Source organism: Triturus cristatus, chromosome 4_1 (assembly GCF_964204655.1).
Source record: "Triturus cristatus chromosome 4_1, aTriCri1.1, whole genome shotgun sequence".
NCBI lineage: Eukaryota > Metazoa > Chordata > Amphibia > Caudata > Salamandridae > Triturus > Triturus cristatus.
Genome location: NC_140585.1, coordinates 679,797,835 through 679,815,648, shown reverse-complemented (window position 1 = coordinate 679,815,648; position 17,814 = coordinate 679,797,835). Strand labels below are relative to the sequence as shown.

General features: G+C 43.8%; 1 protein-coding gene across 12 annotated transcripts in view; it reads left to right on the top strand.

The window, feature by feature from the left end:
* The window catches only part of ST7 (suppression of tumorigenicity 7), a 614,758-nt gene that overhangs the window by 469,920 nt on the left and 127,024 nt on the right, over positions 1–17,814 (top strand). For all 12 annotated transcript variants that reach the window (XM_085653135.1, XM_085653132.1, XM_085653133.1 and 9 more), the window contains exons 6-7: positions 7,456–7,531; positions 8,204–8,358. In XM_085653135.1, coding sequence (XP_085509261.1) covers positions 7,456–7,531; positions 8,204–8,358 — 231 coding nt within the window. The remainder of the gene's footprint in view (positions 1–7,455; positions 7,532–8,203; positions 8,359–17,814) is intronic.

Below are 17,814 nucleotides of genomic sequence, written 5' to 3'. Positions count from 1 at the left end.
GGGAGTTACACCCATCAGTACTCCAACCGTACTTCCAACAGTGGGGTCATCCGGAGATAGACCTCTTCGCCACAAGCGAAAACGCAAAATGCCAAAGCTTTGCCGCCAGGTTCCCACATCCGCAGGGCAATGCGATATGGATGAACTGGTCCGGCAGATTTGCGTACGCTTTTCCCCCAGCGCCGTTGATACCGCTGGTGGCTCGCAAACTCAGACAACACTCCCTGACACTCGTCCTAGTTGCTCCTACGTGGGCACGCCAGCCGTGGTAAACCACCTTCCTCGAACTTTCCGTAGTACCGCATCAAAGGCTGCGGATCAAACCCGCGCATTTGACGCATAACCATGGAGAGATTCAGCACCCAGATCCGCAACAGCTGAACCTGGCAATCTGGCTCCTGAAGTCCTAGAGTTTGGCTACCTCAACCTGCCACCTGACTGTATGGACATCATCAAGGAAGCCAGGAGACCCACTACAAGGGCTTGCTATGCAGCCAAATGGAAAAGGTTCGTCATTTATTGCAGTAATAATGACATTAACCCGCTGGACGCATCCATCCAAAACATCATTTGTTACCTCTTACACCTATACCGATGCAATCTGGCGTACACCTCTATACGTGTCCATTTGACAGCAATATCAGCCTATCTGCAAACCAGGCAGCACCTCTCACTATTCAGAGTGCCTGCCATCAAAGCATTCTTGGAAGGACTCAAACGAGTCATTCCACCAAGCCACCCACCGGCTCCAATGTGGAACCTCAACCTGGTCCTCACACGCCTGATGGGTCCACCCTTTGAACCTCTCCACTCATGCGAGATTCAATTCCTCACCTGGAAAGTAGCTTTCCTAGTAGCAATCACTTCTTTAAGAAGGGTTAGTGAACTCCAGGCACTAACAGTTCAAGAGCCATTTATACAGGTTCACGCCGACAGGGCCGTACTACGTACCAACCCCAAATTCATGCCCAAGGTAATCTCGCAGTTCCACATGAATCAAACTATTGAACTGCCCGTTTTCTTCCAAAACCCACAAACTGTCGCGGAACGAGCACTCCATACACTAGACGTAAGGAGGGCCCTCATGTACTACATCTACAGGACTAAACCCTTTAGGAAGACAAAACAACTGTTCGTTGCCTTTGCCCCACACCACAAGGGTAACGCCATCTCCAAAGCAGGGATAGCCAGATGGATAGTTAAGTGTATTCAAATTTGTTATCAAAAGGCAAAACGCACATTAACTATTCCCCCACGAGCCCACTCAACACGTAAGTTAGGGGCCTCCATGGCTTTTCTAAGAAATATTCCCCTGCATGATATATGTAGAGCAGCCACCTGGTCCACCACACACACATTTACCAAACACTATTGTGTAGATGTGCAATCAAAACAGCAGGCAGCTGTAGGACAGGCTGTTCTCAAAACCCTTTTTCAGACCGCTGCAGCTGGCACTGGTAGCCGCCGCTAATAGAGGGCACTGCTATACATTCTATGCACAGATATGAATTCAGCAGCCCACATGCCTCGAACTGAATATGCTACTTACCAGTATGCATCTGTTCTTGGCATGTAGGGCTGCTGACATTCATATCGCCCTCCCTCCTCCCCGGCGCCTGTAGCAGCTGCAGCTCTCAGAATTACTGTAAGCATGGTCATCACTTTTCTGTATCTACTCCATCACTGCCACAATGGCGAAAAACAATCTGAGGATGGAGAGGATGCCCATGCGCACTGTAGTCCAGGGGAGGAGTCACCTATCCCAGGATACCTCGAAGACTCTTCCAGGACAACAACGTGCAAACATCCGGACCCAACACTAGGCGGCGATCTATGCACAGATATGAATGTCAGCAGCCCTACATGCCAAGAACAGATGCATACTGGTAAGTAGCATATTCATTACCAAATAGCGAGTTGGTAAAAAATCGCGATTTTAAAATCGCAAAATGCTTTTTGATGCTTCTGGCCCTGATATTTTTTGTGAATTCAGTTGGGTTCCAGTGTATCATGCTTAGATCCCTTCAAACTCGCTGGACAGTCAGGTTAACATGTTTCATCTCCAACAAAAGGAGATGAAACCTATGCAGAGGAAGAATTTTTTTTTTTGATAATCAAGTTTTATTGATTTTAAACACATGGAACAAATCAACACATACACAAAAGTCATTAAACAAATTACATTCCCATGATCAATGCAACCCCCAATCACGACCCCCAAAAGTCCTACACAGGCAAAATACAAAGGCAGGTTACCCAAAACCCTCAACATTACCCAACCACTTCCCCCATATTCTACGGTACTTCTTGCTGCACCCCTTGGCCATATACAGGGCTTTCTCCTGGGTCGCGCACCAATCCACCCCCTGCGCCATCTCCCCAGATCAGGTGGCCCGGGACTTATCCAAGCCACCTCTGTCTCGCTTGGCCACAATCAAGGCTGTATTAAAAAATAACTTATCATTCCTGGACCCATTCAGCCCGTCCGTGATACCCAGCAGTGAGTGACGTGGGTCGTGCGGAACCTCCCAACCCAACACCTCTCCAAGTTCTGACTCAATAGCTCCCCAGAATTGCTCCAACCGGGGACACGACCAAACCATATGGAAAAAGTTGGCCGGGGTGTGGGCACATCTTGCGCAGGACGCATCCAGGCGCAATCCTGATCGGAAAAGGCGCAGGGGAGTGAGATACGCAGCATGCAGGTAATAGAGCTGAATCAATTTGAGTTTGACAGAGACAGTGATTATCCTGGGGGCCGTGAGAGCATCGCTCCAATCCACTTCATCGAGGGGGCCCACCCATTCCTTCCTCAACTTATCTGAGGAGGCGGGTGTATTGTTAACTAAAGTGTGGTAAATACGAGAGACCCCCCCTACCCAAGTCCCCCATCATTATCTGGGCCTCAGTGGGGCTGTATTCAGGGAGCCTTGTGTCATCCGGGATGTGCGCGTGGAGTGCGTCTCATCTGCAAATATTTATAAAACTGGGACGACTGTAGGGAATAGCGAGTTTGGAGCTCCTGGAAGGTAAGTATATGGCCTTTAGCCCACACATCCCCAAGTTGTGAGATGCCAATAAGATCCCACAGTTTAAAACCTTGTAGTCCGCTAACCTTCCGGAGCCAGGTCCCATACCAAAGGGGTGTACATTGAGTCACTTTCTGCTTCCATCCGGTCTGACGCAACGAGGCCCGCCAGACCAATAACCCAGATCGTGTCGTCTTGGGCAATCGGGATGAGATGGGGCCCCCCCGTACATCATGGCCTGGATGCTAGGTAAACCCATTTCACTCAACTCCAGCCTATAGGGTGGATCAGCCCAACCCCCATTGAACCAAGCGTGGATCACCAGGAGCCTTACGGCCAGGAAATAGAGGTATAAATGCGTCATTCCCATACCCCCATCAAAGGAAGGAATCCGGCATGTAGACCGAGCCAGGCGCGCCCTCCCGCCACTCCAAAGAAACCGGGTAGTTAAACTATCCAGTTCCGGGAACCAAGTCCTGGGAAAGCAGAAGGGGGTATTTTGGAGGACATAAAGGAATCTGGGGAGGATCATCATTTTAAACAGGGCCACCCTCCCCAGAGGGTTCAGCGGTAGTGCTTTCCACTTAAGGAGATCTTCCTTGGCCTTCTTGACCAACGGGGTTACATTAAGAGCCCAGCCCAACTCGGGAAGGAGGGCAATCCATATCCCCAGATATTTAAAAGATTGTCGCCGGAGTGGTATGGTGGATTGCCACTCAAAGCATTCCCTCGAGAGATGCAGGGGGACCAAAACTGATTTCCCATGGTTTAGTCGCAGGCCAGAGGCCTGCTCAAAAGAATGCAGGGTCTGGAGACAATATGGCCCGGAGGAGGCTGGGTCAGCCAAGAAAATCAGGACATTGTCCGCGTATAGTGCGATCTTGTCTGTTTCGATATTAGGCCACTCCCAGCCACGAATGCGTTCCTCAGCACGCACCAGGGAGGCCAAGGGCTCCATCGCTAGGGCGAATAATAACGGGGAGAGGGGGCAACCATGCCTCGTGTCCCTGGCAATGGGAAAGGCCTGCGATAGCACCCCGTTGACCAGCACTCGTGCCCTCGGGTGGGCGTACAGGACACAGACCAGTGATCTAAAGTGAGACCCGAACCCCATCTCGACCATCACATCCTGCAAATACGTCCAGTCCACTGTATCAAAGGCTTTTTCGAAGTCCACGGACAAGAGTGCCAAGTATGGAGTAAGCACATGCCGGTCGGCCTAAGCCGCAGAGGAAGACATTTACATCATCACAAATCAAAGGCATCTTGATAGCAGCAGCGTTTTCCTCACCGTGAAACCAAATGAGGATAGACCTCTACTATATCGTGCCCTTTCAGGCATTTTCTGTAGATTTAGATTGAAATATTCATTTGAAATAAGGATGTGCTCTTCTTTAACCACCTTCAAAACCTGGCTGAAAAATCACATCCCCCTAACTCAGGTTAGCACGTCATGAGCCTCTCGTCTGTCGGGTTCAGGGCATATGGCTTTCTCTTGCCTGAATCAATTTGCCCAAGTAGATATTTGAATCTTTGCTTCTGACCCAATATGTACTGCAATCCTGGCTCCCAAAAACTTCCTTTCTTTTCCCCCTCTCCAGCAATGTAGACTCTTTACATTGATAGGTTTTTTTCTTTCTCTACTATCCACTGTTCATAATATTTATGACATGAAATCCTTTTTCATTCCCTTTCTCTGCAGAGGAATCAGCTTTCCACGACTGCCTTGTACGACTCTTACCTTTTTGTAGCAATGTGGCACTGGATTAGCCCCTTTTCTTTCTTTGGCTGTAAGTGCTTTTATTAATTGCAAAATCATGTACGCACAATCTGGAATACCTATCGCAGTCTGTCAACAATCTAATTTCAGAAATGTGATTGTGTGCTGACTTTACCCTGCATCACGTCTCTGTAAAGTGTGGTCAACATCCCTTGTGATAATCTTATAAAAAATCTTTTAATGAAAAATAATAAATTGAGACCCTTGGCTATTGGGAAATGTCTCTATTGTAGACCATTTGCAATATTGTCGAGACTTTTCACTATAAACCTGTCAGCTTTTATTAGGGAGGTTACATTTGTGGTCTTATGACAAGTGTGGTTCCCACTGGGTTACATTTCTTATCTCTCTATTTCACAAGTCAAATCATGACCCGATATAGCAGTGATAGCACTGAAACTGAGGCAGGGAAGATCGAAGAGACAAAATATTTGTGATTGACAAAGGGAAGTAGTAGGATAAAGAGTTGTAGTATTGCCTAGAACAATAAAGGATGATAATCATCCACATTTTGTTGTTCGTATCGCGTTACCAAGGATTCTTTTCCAAAGTGATGGTGTGTTCAATCAACAACCATGTAGCGGTTTACTCATTTGTGCCTTTGGTGCACTGCAGTGTTGTTTAAATGGACAACAGTAATTTATATACCTCATTTTGAATCTTCCAAATATATTTTAAATGTCACTATGCAAGTAAGCGCCTACACCATTTTTAGGTCTCACCTACGTGCTCATGCATGTGCTCTCACTTGCGAGAGATATTGTTCACACCAAGGGGCTTGCAGTCTGCCCATTTCTTAACATTTCTTAGCTTCTTTGTCACTCTTATATACTGCCTTCTAATTGGCCAGCACATGCTGGCTCCACTTCCTCTTCTTTCAGCTTTAGCATGGAGCAAGTACTGATTGCTCCAGCTTAATTGCAGTGCTTCTGCTAATCGCTTTGTAATGGAGGCACTGCTTTTATTTTCTTTCTTTCATGTGGTTCTTGCCATTTGTAGCTACGTTTTACTATGAATTATGCCAACAGCTATTATCTGCTGTTATCTTGACAACAGATGGTATCTGCTTCCAAATGTATTTTCACTAAGACATGATAATGGGCGCAATTACTTTCTTTATGCAATAGAATTTTTTGCCAGATGTCATGTTTTTTTTATTGTCACGCATCAGGAGATTCACTGATTTGCTCAGAATCACAGAGGTGTTGTGCTGAGGCCTTACCAGCAATGGCAAAGTCAATAGGTCTCGCCTTTGAGACTGTTGGCTCTGCCATTGCCTTCTTCTCATGCTGTACATTATGGGCATTTCCAAATTTGGCAATTATTTGTAGCCATGCTATATAGCGGCGCGGCTGCTGTGCCGCGTGGCTGCTGTTCCGTGCGGCTAAAGGTAATAATTTAAAAAAAAGCCAACAATGCATCTAGTGGGTCCTGCACTGTAAAAAAAAAAAAACACATTACACCTGGCTGCACCATACTGCTTCTTAAAATGAGTTTTAGCCACACCGCAAAGCATCCACGCTGCGTGCAGCATGGCTGCAAAACATTGCCAGAGCTAATAGCTGTCGTAGGCGAGACCTATTGGCTTTACCAATGCTTGTTTCTACGACTGAGGCAGACAGCCAATGTCAAGAGCATTTTCTTCTGACCAAGCTGTCCTTCATGGTCCAAAATCCATTCTGCCATGCTGCTGTCTACTGACAATGTGTCTACACCGCCTATGGGGAATTAAGTACTATATGAATGTAATTGCAGTATAAATGTGATTGTAGGAAACATCCGGTTTGGAGCACAGGCAGTTTCTAACATTTATTTCTACTGAAAGACAAGTTTGCTGAAATAGTTATGGGGATCCACACTGAATCTGAGCTCCAATAGTAATCTGATCAAACTCTGAGCAGTGTAAACACGCTCTAAATAATTATAATCTAGGCCCTTTCTACTACCATAATTTCAAACGTAATTATTGCAAGAACAGATTATATTTTGATGTTATCAAATCAATGGAACAAATTTCATCAGCCTAAGGAGGGAAGGCGGATTCCTCCCAACCACTTCAACTTGTGAGCTTCACACAGATGTCTCTCCGTGTGAGTCATTATAACATCTGTCAGAAGGTTCCATTAGTCTTGTTCATTATTTTGTGTGAAATAGCTGAATTCTTTCCGAAATTGTGCCTGGAAGCCTGACCCCGAACCTAGATGAACGGTCCAGGGCCGGGTGTCTTATTGGCCAGGCTGCGTCGCTATTCTGAATTTACACCAGATCCGTGCTGTGCCCACTCCAGGTCTTTGCAGTGTGCCAGATGCATCAACCTGGCACTGCTCAGAGACTGGTCGTAGGGATTCGCAGAAACACTGCCTTGTAAATACAATTACTTTATAAACTACATACAGACTGTTCCTAAAGTGTAGCCTTTCAGTGGTATGTTACTAATGCTGTATACAGCACTTCTCCCAAAGCCTCACACCAATGTTGTTTTGCTAAATTGTGCTCATTACTCAGACTTTTCACTCACACAAGAGTAAGGGGAATTTTGTATAGTTTGCGTCTCGTTTAATGTTAACGTAATTATTTTAAACTGATTAATTTTTGTAAATTGGTAAACTTGATCGACTGAGATACTCTGTTCTGTTTGTTGACCAGTAATGCAGAAAGCCTGGAGAGAAAGAAACCCTCAAGCCAGAATTTCAGCAGCACACGAAGCATTAGAGTTAAATGAGTAAGTGACAAATTCCATGAACTTTATTTGGCACCTCTTCCAAACTTCAAGTCCGGTTTGATTATGTGAGGTACATACTTAAGTATATTCATATAGGACTTTTTAACAAGATCTTATTGTGGATTTTAAGGGCACCTTGGTGGCATATTGTTTGAGAAAACTTGCATTAAATGAGGTGATGCACTCTTGCCGGGTAGTTAAGGTTTTACAAAGAATGACCGTGTCATTTCAAATTTCGACATTTATGATGCTGCCCGTTTTAACTGTAGAATGTTCTTTTTGTATTGCCGCACCATGTGTAAGTTAATAAGTCGCCTCATTACATTAAACAAGCTCTTAATTTTACCCTTTGTGATTCTTTTGTTAAATTCTGTATCTTTATTCACATTCCTTTTAATTAAAGCCCATCATTTCCACTGTGCCGCTGTATTAGCAATTACATGTCTGCTCAGGCGCCTACTCCATTCAGCTGCGGAGGTTGAAATGGAGAGCTACGCATTCCTTGTGGAATGGCTATCTGCCCGGGCCTTGGGTTGCTGCTGGGCACCTGAGCATCATGTGTTGTACTCAAGACCTCTAACCCTCCGAGGCTGCATTGCTGCTCAACCACCAACTTTTTCTTCTTCGCTTCCTGCTGTTAATTAACTGTGTGTGCTTGTTTTGTGTTGACAGTTGTGCCACAGCATATATTTTGTTGGCAGAAGAAGAAGCAACAACGATCATCGAAGCAGAAAAGCTGTTTAAGCAGGCGCTGAAGGCAGGCGAGGGATGCTACAGGCGAAGCCAGCAGCTGCAGCATCACGGCGCGCAGTATGAAGCCCAGCACAGTAAGGCCCCACCCGCAGTCATTCATCATTCCACTACCATGTAGAACGAAGCCCCTATCCAGTATTTCACCTTATTCTTAGAGAAAGTTCCCTCTAAATGTGTTTCTGCTCTGATTGGAACGCGCCGTTTCTTAAATTGTGTTTGTTGGGCTAGTAACATGCGCACAACCATAGTGATGAAGGGGGAGAGTCATCATGAGTTAACGAGATATCCCACACTGCCAAAGTTTGAACAATTATCAAGTGTTGCAAGAAGTGACTGGCTGTAAATGAGAAATAGAGCGGACAATCTTGTTTCAGTGGTTGTACGCCATCTTATGGACAGAGAGGGCATTACATGAACACTACTTTCATCCATCTGATACATATGACGAGTATTATCCTTCTTTTTCTATCCTGCTATATTGATTTGCATTCCCTTCCTTCCTTCTCTTCGGTTTCCTCCTCCTCTACAGAGCATCTCAAAGCGCTCTAAAGTCGCTATAAGATTGCTGGTGCTGTGCCACATCAGTAAAAATTCTTGTATTCCTCTGCTACTCATGCCATTTGAACTTCATGTGGTTCCACTTCTGCACCCTCCAGGCTGTTAAGTTTTTATCCCATATCTCTTTCCAATCTTTTACTTTATTCATTATGCATACATAGAGGTTTACTATTGATAGACATAAACTTCTAATATGTTGAGATTTTACAATTTCCAATTATTTCATCTAGTGCGTCCAATTAGAAGGAATAATTTTGACATTATCACTTATGCGGTCCCATCAGACTCATTTATTATAAGCATCATAAATTAGCTGAATGGGGAAACCCCTTTGCACCAGCCCAGTCTTTCAGGTTACTATGTACCTAACTTTGCACCACCCAGTATGATGGATATCTGTATCCGTGTATCGTCCACCTCTTACAGACATCAACAGACAGCCCCAGAATGGATCTGCAAAATTGTAATAGTCTGTATCCCACAGTCTAGTTCAGCCCGGAACAGTGAGCAAGTTTCCCTTAGTACTTATTGACTCCCCTTGGACCAGGCATGTGCTGCTTACACATGTGCAGACATCCTATTGGTCCTAGCAGCCCAAGGCTATTGTAGAGTCTTATACATGTACACCTGTGTGGCTTAGAAATTTTCATGCGGTTCGGAGGACAGTTACATGACATATTGGGCCTTAAGTATAGTCACCAAGGAACATGCTTTTAAGACATTTGACTGGGTCCAAGTTGCTGAAACACCATGTTTTAAGTCCTTCAGATACAATCATGGAACATGCTGTGACACTGCACAAAGTTAATTTACAATGTTGCACCTACATTCTAACCCCCGCAAAACTGAATTCCTGCTGATTGCCCCCAATAATCACTTTGCACTTACCCTGGACTGGCTAAGCAACTCACAGCCCTTAACTGCACCCCTCATGTGGTTGATTCCGCTAAATCGGGGGCATTACCTTGGACAAATTACTTAATATGCAAACTCACATCAGTGCCACTATTAAGGGTGCCAACTTTCAACTTAACACCCTCAAGAAAATGAAACCTTTCCTTCCGACCGAAGACATACAACCTGCAGTACAATCGCTGGTGATCTCACATCTTGAATATGGTCTGGTGACCCTTGCTAGACTGCCTAAAGCGAGCTAGGCCCCTCTCAGAGCCATTCTCAACGCTTCGGCCAGGATCATCACAGGCTCCAAAAACACATGATCACATTACACCTGACCTTGTGCAGCTTAACTGGCTGTCTATTGGAGCGAGGATTCGTTTTAAAATAGCTTGCCTCACGCATAAAGCCTTGCATTATAACACTCCGGCCTATCTGACGAACAAGCTCGTTCTTTCTGGCTCAAGTCGTAACTTAAGAAGTACGTCCACACTTCTCTTGAAACCTCTCAAATTCAAGAAGAAAATTACGTACAAGCGTGCTTTCTCCGACTTTGCACCTAGAATTTGGAACGCTCTTCCTACTGAGATTAGAGCCAGTCCTTCCACTGCCTATTTCAAGAAACAGGCCAAATTATTTTCCTGAGTGATCATTAACTGCAGCATCATGTTCTCTTGTACATGTCCCCTTGTTGACAGACCTGACATTTATCCCAACATATCGTTCTCCATTTATTTTATGTTTGGTTGTTAATTGTTATTTTACCCGAGGGCCCTCACCCTACCGGCTTGTCAATTATTTTATTATGTTGTGTCGAGTTCACTTTTGCTTGTTTTGCTGAATGTTACAGGAAATATTTTACACCCTAGGAGAAATGGATCTAGCCCCACTACCAGGTCCCTGATCTTGATTGTGTACTCCTTATGGTGTCATTGTGCTGACATCTAGTGTATAGTTTATTCATGCTTTCGCACTGTGTACAGCTGTCTGATACCCGCAAGGGTCATGTTCGCGCTTTATAAAACTTTCTAAATAAATAAATAACCATTACAAATTATCAACACTCTGCTGTAACAGATGTTAGATTGATTGAGCCACACTATTTTAGCAGCTGTATAGAATAATCTCTCCTGAACACCAGTGGTGGACTTCAGGGACTTTAGAGATACACAGTAAACGCCTCTTTTCAAGCAGGCATAATACTAAGATTACCAAGCTATTCTTACATCAATGTCTCCGAATGTTATGACGCTGATGTGACCTAATCTGCCTGGGTCAAAACGCCTTGCAGAAGAACAGGCTTACCTGGGAAATCTTTGAATTTGCCCTTTGAGGCCTGCCCTCCCTTGAATATGTTGTGGTAAATATCTGCTGTGTTTTGGGTTTCAGGCCAATGATTCCCGTCTAAGAGTTGCAACTAAATTAGTGTCAACAATTTTATTTCAGTAACAACTTCAGGAAACAAAATACGAAAAAATAACTTTCAAACAATACATTTAGCTGATCATCAAGCAAAATGAAATGTAAGATGTGCTACGCCCATTGAAAAACGTACATTCGTAGTGTATGTCTTTTTATAGAAATTAATTTATACAGCACTTAAATAAAATAAAGTGGAAACACAAGAAAAATCCCACACCAGTTTAGAAAAATAGAGTAAAATTTAATAAATTATTAATACCAAAATGAAAAATAAATCAAACTAGTAAAACCGGAGATATGCAATTTTAAAGATTGTTTTTCCTATGATGTTACTTTGTAACTTACGATTCTTGTGTTTGGTTCTTGTGTGTGAGGCAGTGCCTACATCAGCACTTTAGACTATATGGAACATTGTAAAGATTAGAGAGAAAATTTAATTCACACTGTAAGCCGTCACTAAATGTGCTTCACAGCGATGGGTAATACCAGTAGTGCTCTTTTGAGTTTTAAGTCAGAACCTGCTGGTGGAAATAGGCTTGTTATTGATGATTTTTCGATTATATTTCTTTACGTGGAAAGAATCTTAACAGTGAGTTAAAACTAACTAGATGCTAAAGAGTACTACTTTAAATAGAAACACCTGTGCACTCTCTCTGCATTCTATTATTTAAAAAAAAAAATGGCTTAAAGATGGTGCTAACATTTGGCAGCTGGAACTTTCCAGGTTGAAGTTTATCCACTTTTGTTGTGTGCATGTTGCCAGGAAAGAGATAAACGTGCTACAGTTTGCCATTGGCTACATATGCTTACTGTCTGCTTCAGTCAGGCACTAAGGCATAAAGTGAGATGCTTCAAGTGTGTAGGTCATTTTAAAGCTCAAACATATCTGTACAACGAAAGGCAATGAGCAATAATGGCTCAAAGGGACGGAATAATCACTAGCTCAGAGAGAAATTACAAAATGGAAGTGAATGGAATTACAAGTGATCCATTGAGCCCTCTGCCCCCCTTTTGCCTTATAACAGAGGAGTTGTTTTATTAGATATGACTAAGTTATTTCTGGAAGTGGAAGAAAACTGCAGGAGTTGATGAGGTTTGGATTCCAATATCCGCTGCGTTGCAGATCTGTTGTCTTCTCCATTTGATGGTCTTAATCATGGTGCTTGTTCAGCTGTTAAAAACCCTCTGAAGATGTTTGTCTTATTTCCCAGGTATGGTGGAGTGCTCGAGTTCACTGCTTTACAGATGAAGCAGCTAACTTTGAATGTGATGTTAGCTTGTGGCGGGAGCAGATCAAGTGCTCTGATAATGAGGGTGATGCTGTCCGGCTTCTTTAGCCCTTTAATCCCACAGACTACAGCAAGGAAGACTCTGTTCCATAGGATTAAGTGGGACTCTGGGATAATGGCAAGCATGTTGTATCCTCTATTGAGATGTAATGGGTGCAGTGCTCGGAGAGCAGTTCTAATGCCTGAACCTTAAAGAGAAATCATTTGGCAGAGCAGTGACGGCTGAACCCAGGCAGTTTGCTTTGTCTTTGCAATGTGGAGTCTGAAGCAGATGCTGCTTTTAGTGTAGAATCCCGGAGATGTATCACTATCGGCAAGCTGTAGGATGAATCTGAGATTCAGTGTTGAGAGCCAGACTTCATTTGATCCCACTGGTTGTCACTGGCGAGGATCACAGACTCCTCTTCCAAAGGTTAATATTGAGGAATGGCTTTGATATCCAGGATTTTCTTATATTGAGACAGTTCTTCAGATGGTTGATGTCACAACCAGATAAGACCCACATTGTGATGAATCTTGCTGTTTTTGTCAGGTTGTCAAGTGGGGATTGAAGGTTGTAAGAGAAAGGATGGATCCTTGGGCAATATTGGGGTTAGTGACATAGGTTTGGATCTACAGGACTACATCTGGATGGACTGCAAACTGTTCTTCAGACTGCATGAAGACCACTACAGGAGAATGTTATTGAAGCAGATTTTTTAGGAGGGAGTATTCAGCAGCTCATGATGATTACAGTTCTGAAGACCGCTGAGAGTCTGTGCAGGACAATAACAAAAGGGTTGTCCTTGTTTGACCACTGAACAGCTGTCGTCTATGTGCTGGATTGTGGTCTCGACCAGATTAGTAGTCGGGGAGGTAGATATTGCTCTTGATATTCTGATGTGTGGCGTGGGAGGGACCTTCTGCACATACATGCTGAGGACCAGAAGGTGGGTAAGTGGGACATTCATTTTGGAGGTCATAAGGGTCGACATTGGGCTCCTTCAACAATGGCAAGCTCTGTCTGTTCTTCAAAGCGTCATAGAAGATACTTAGTGTGAGAAATGGTTATGTTGGAGAGCTTCACAGAATGTCTTGGTTTTGATGCAAGGATAATGATCGCATCAGAGGAAGAGGTCTTCCAGCTAGTCTGCGGTTGAGGTGGTAGGTGATACTATCTGATGAGCTAGAGAAGAAGCTCAGGAAGAGCTGTTGCTGAATTGTGCAGGGCCTAGATCTTCATTGAATAACCATAATGCCGCCTCCTGTTCTGTTGCTTTGACCAAATTTCTGGGTACTGTTGTCTTGTGATAGGAAGATTTTGAGGATGCGGGCTGATTGAGAGAGCCAGGTCCCTGATGACGATTATGGCATTTAAGTTCTATATGAAGTTGTTATGCTGGATGGACTGTGGAAAGAGCGTTGATCAGCATGAAATGTAGTTGGTGTGTGTTTTTGCTGTCTGATGAGATTAATGTGCTGCAGATGCGATTCTTTAGGGTAGCCAAGCATGAGTGGAGCAATGGTTTTTAAGTCTGCTAAGCTGCAATTGTTTACGGTGATTGTATCCGACTGAGATGGCTGTTTGTGTATGGATCTCGTGGTCAGATGCATGTTACTTTGCTTAATGGTAATGTGAGGTCAATGGTCTGAGGGGATGGGGTTTGGAGCTTATGCCCTAAAAGAACCAAACGTGTGATTTTCGTGTCCTTGTCCATCCTTAACTGTGAATGATAGCGTGAGGATGACCATATGACAATACTTAAAATGGGCAGGAGTTATGGGAGACCGAAACTGGGCAGTGTCGCATGACATTTCCCACTTGCAGTCGTGAATGAGAAATAATTGATTTTTAGCTTGTCGGCAAGGTGAGTAGTTAAATATATGAAAGCAGGACTTTGGGCTGTAGGCTGTGGACATACCTGTTTTCTGTGTGCCTTGAAACTGAAGGTCGGCGATTTGCCTTGCAAAACCCTGTCAAGTGAACATCTACAAGCCACTAGACTCTTTTAAAATACTAATACTTGATACTGGTACCATATTCCTGTTTTTAAGGGATTAGATTTATACTGGCTTGCAATATGGCACCAGTACTCAGAGAAGTGGTACGATATGGGGAACTATCTGGACTAAAAGACAACTGGTCCAAATCTATTATATTCCCATTGACCCCAGTCGCAGGACCGTTTGAACTTGAGTACCCGCTCTAGTGGACTACGGATCCGGTACAGTATCTACGTGTCAAAGTGCACACTGACTAAGACATGGTATTTACGGAGAACTATGGGAAACTGGTGGGCGGCCTAGAGGAAGGCATAGAATGCTGGATACGGTTGCCCCCGTCTTTAATGGGACGTTTGTCCATCATGAAGATGGTTGTATTGCCAAGATTCTTATTCCTCTTTGTAAACATTCTGATGGTTCTACCCCAACACTTCTTTACAAAAGTTAGAATGTTATTGATCAAGCTGACTTGGGCTGGGAAACAGGCAAGAGTCAAATGGGACTTTTTTACACTACCCTATTCACTGGGAGGACTGGGTGCCCCAGATCTATATCTTTATTATAGGGTGGCGCAGTGCTCGCACGTGCATGCCTGGATTCACGAAACACCGGGACTCCCTCATCTGTACATAGAGAACAAGGTAACCTCCCCTACGCCTCTCCCAGCTATAATTCACAAAGCCCCCACACGAAGGACAGGAGTGTTGGACTCTGTGAATGCCACAGTACATGCGTGGCACTTCTTACTTACACAACAAGCTGAAGCAATACAGTACTCGACCATCACTCCAGTAGGATGGTGCAGCTGGCCTCCGATATGTAGGGAACAAGCAGTGATAAAGAACCTAAACTCAATAGGTATACAAGAAATAGGAGACCTGTTTAAAGATGGAAAAGCATGTGAATGGACAGAGATAGAGGCACAAGGCCCCCCAAGCACGCCGTTAGTGCGTGTTTTCAGTATGATAGGGTGTGCCATGCGCTGAAAGCTCAGGTAGGGGACGACTTACTGGAGCCACCGGAGGTAGCTACATTTACATATATGCTGCGTTCAGAATCCCCTGTCAAGATGATCTCCAAACTATGCAATGCCACAATAGGATACCGCAAAAACTTTAACCCGAAAGCCAGACTAGAATGGCAAACTGACTTAGGAGTGCAAATAGACGATGCAATATGGAAGTACTGCTGTGAAAGTACAAAACAGATCGCGTTAAATGGAAGGCATAGATGAATTCAGTTCAAATTTCTCAACAGAGTGTATTACACCACTGAAAGGCTACAACGCTATGGATTAAGGTATACAGCGTGTTGTGACAGATGCAGAATAACACCAGCAGGGTTTATGCACTTAGCGTGGCTATGCCTGAGAACTGCGGACTACTGGGGACAAATATTTAGTAAACTAGGGGAAGTAATCACCTCGGAGTTGACTATGGACCCTATGCGGGCTTTGCTGGGCTACTTGAAGCGGCTACCCAGAGGGGTAAGGAGACTGGTAGATATGGGGCTACTACTGGCAAAAAAGGCCGGATTGTGATTAACCAGGCAAAAGGACCGCCCCCCAAACTCGCAGACTGGGAAAAGGATCTGAAGTACTGTAACATGCTAACAGAACTATATAGTGAATTGCTGGCACCCCGAAGTCGCCCTAAGACTTTCTGGAGCCTATATCGCACGTATGAGTTGACAAGAGAAGAGGCAGCCCCTACGCGAGATGTCCCGCCATGAATCCCAGAGGGTGGACTACAGTACAAGATGAAGGGAGATCCAGTGAATGGATAGCGGGTCCAGGATAGTTGGAAGAGCCTAGGGTATAAGTAACAGCAGATAGGCAGGTGATTATAATGTGCAAGCACCACAGTGTCTCAATAAGGTGAAAGCTGCTATATGTGTTTTGTTGGGGGTAAAGAGGCATAATCAGAGACAGAAGTATGTTAATGCGAACTGCAGCTATATAGTAAAAAAAGAATGCGGGTGGTTTACTGTTAATAAACTTGTCTCTCTGGAAATGTTACTGAAAGAGCAAAATACTGTGCGCTGGCCTTGCCTATAAGATGTACGTTGACTTGATGATGTTATCATGTAAAACCAATAAATAAATTAATTTAAAAAAAGAAAGATTTATGCTGGCTTGAGTAATATTTCAAACGTTTGTAATGAATGTAGCTCATAATTACTTAGCAACGCTAATGGTTGTCGTGTTTAGCTGAGCTGTGGTTTAGTTTTTGAGGTGCATTTCCCTCTGCCGCAAAATTCTACAACACTTATAGCCCTTGTTCTGTTTCTAGCGCAGGCACTCAAAGAATTGGTGAAACCTCGTATTTGCGCACAATTTCATTAGAACTATGTGGCTCGACAGCCGACACGGCACCCATTCTAAACTAGCACCACTTCTCGTTTATTGGTGAGATTAGTTGCTTCAGAAGCACCCATCTGCCTCCCTGGGTGAACCTGCATAATGAGATTAGGGAAAAATCCCTCTTGCCACCTAAAGCCCTGTCCATCTAAATCATATGCACTCCTGGGTGAAGCAGGGTTGCTTCCTGTTCCTATGTACATACTGCCCTCTCTTTACCCCAAGTCTATATCAACTACTGTAAAGTGACCTATACAAAAATTACTTCCAATGATCATCTTCATGCCAGACGTTTGTTTGTATTCGTATCCAGCTGCCTGGCTTAAATTTCAGTATATTGTTGTTTTCCGTTATATTTTTACTCACTTGTCATAAAAAAAGCATGGTGACTTTACTTTCAAAATATGACTTTTGTTTTACTGATTGTTCTGGAAATGAAAGTGTATGAACATATGATCAGAGCTATTTGTCAAAGCACCATAAGTAACATACAAATAAAACACTGGCAACATCACTGGTTTGGGACGATATCTATTGTCTGTCGAAATTACGTAACCTGGATTTACGGATCAAATGTGGGTAAGAGTGCAGGAGGGCTCTAAAATATTGTGAAAGGTGATTTGAATGATGCTTGTATTTGTTGTAAGAGGCATTGTTGGTTTGTACATGTCAGCAGCGGCTTCTGCTCAATGGCGGAGGAGCGTCACTCCACTGGCTCCGCGCCAGCAGTTAAAAAATAAAACGATATCTTGCTATGCTTTTAGCCTACAATGCCATATTAAAAAAGAATTTGTACTATTTCCTTCATTTTTTGGGGGTACTTGTAGTGATTTAAATATGCTTACTGATAAGTATTGTTTATATTTATCCAATTACTTAAACAGGTTTTAAAACACATAGAATTTTCTTCACATCATACTGTGCTAAACTTTGGGATTACAACCCTCCGGTGTCAAATGTAGCCATTTTAGAAAGTCCCTTCTAATTTATCAATGATAAAGTTGTCTGCATCCTCTTCTGTG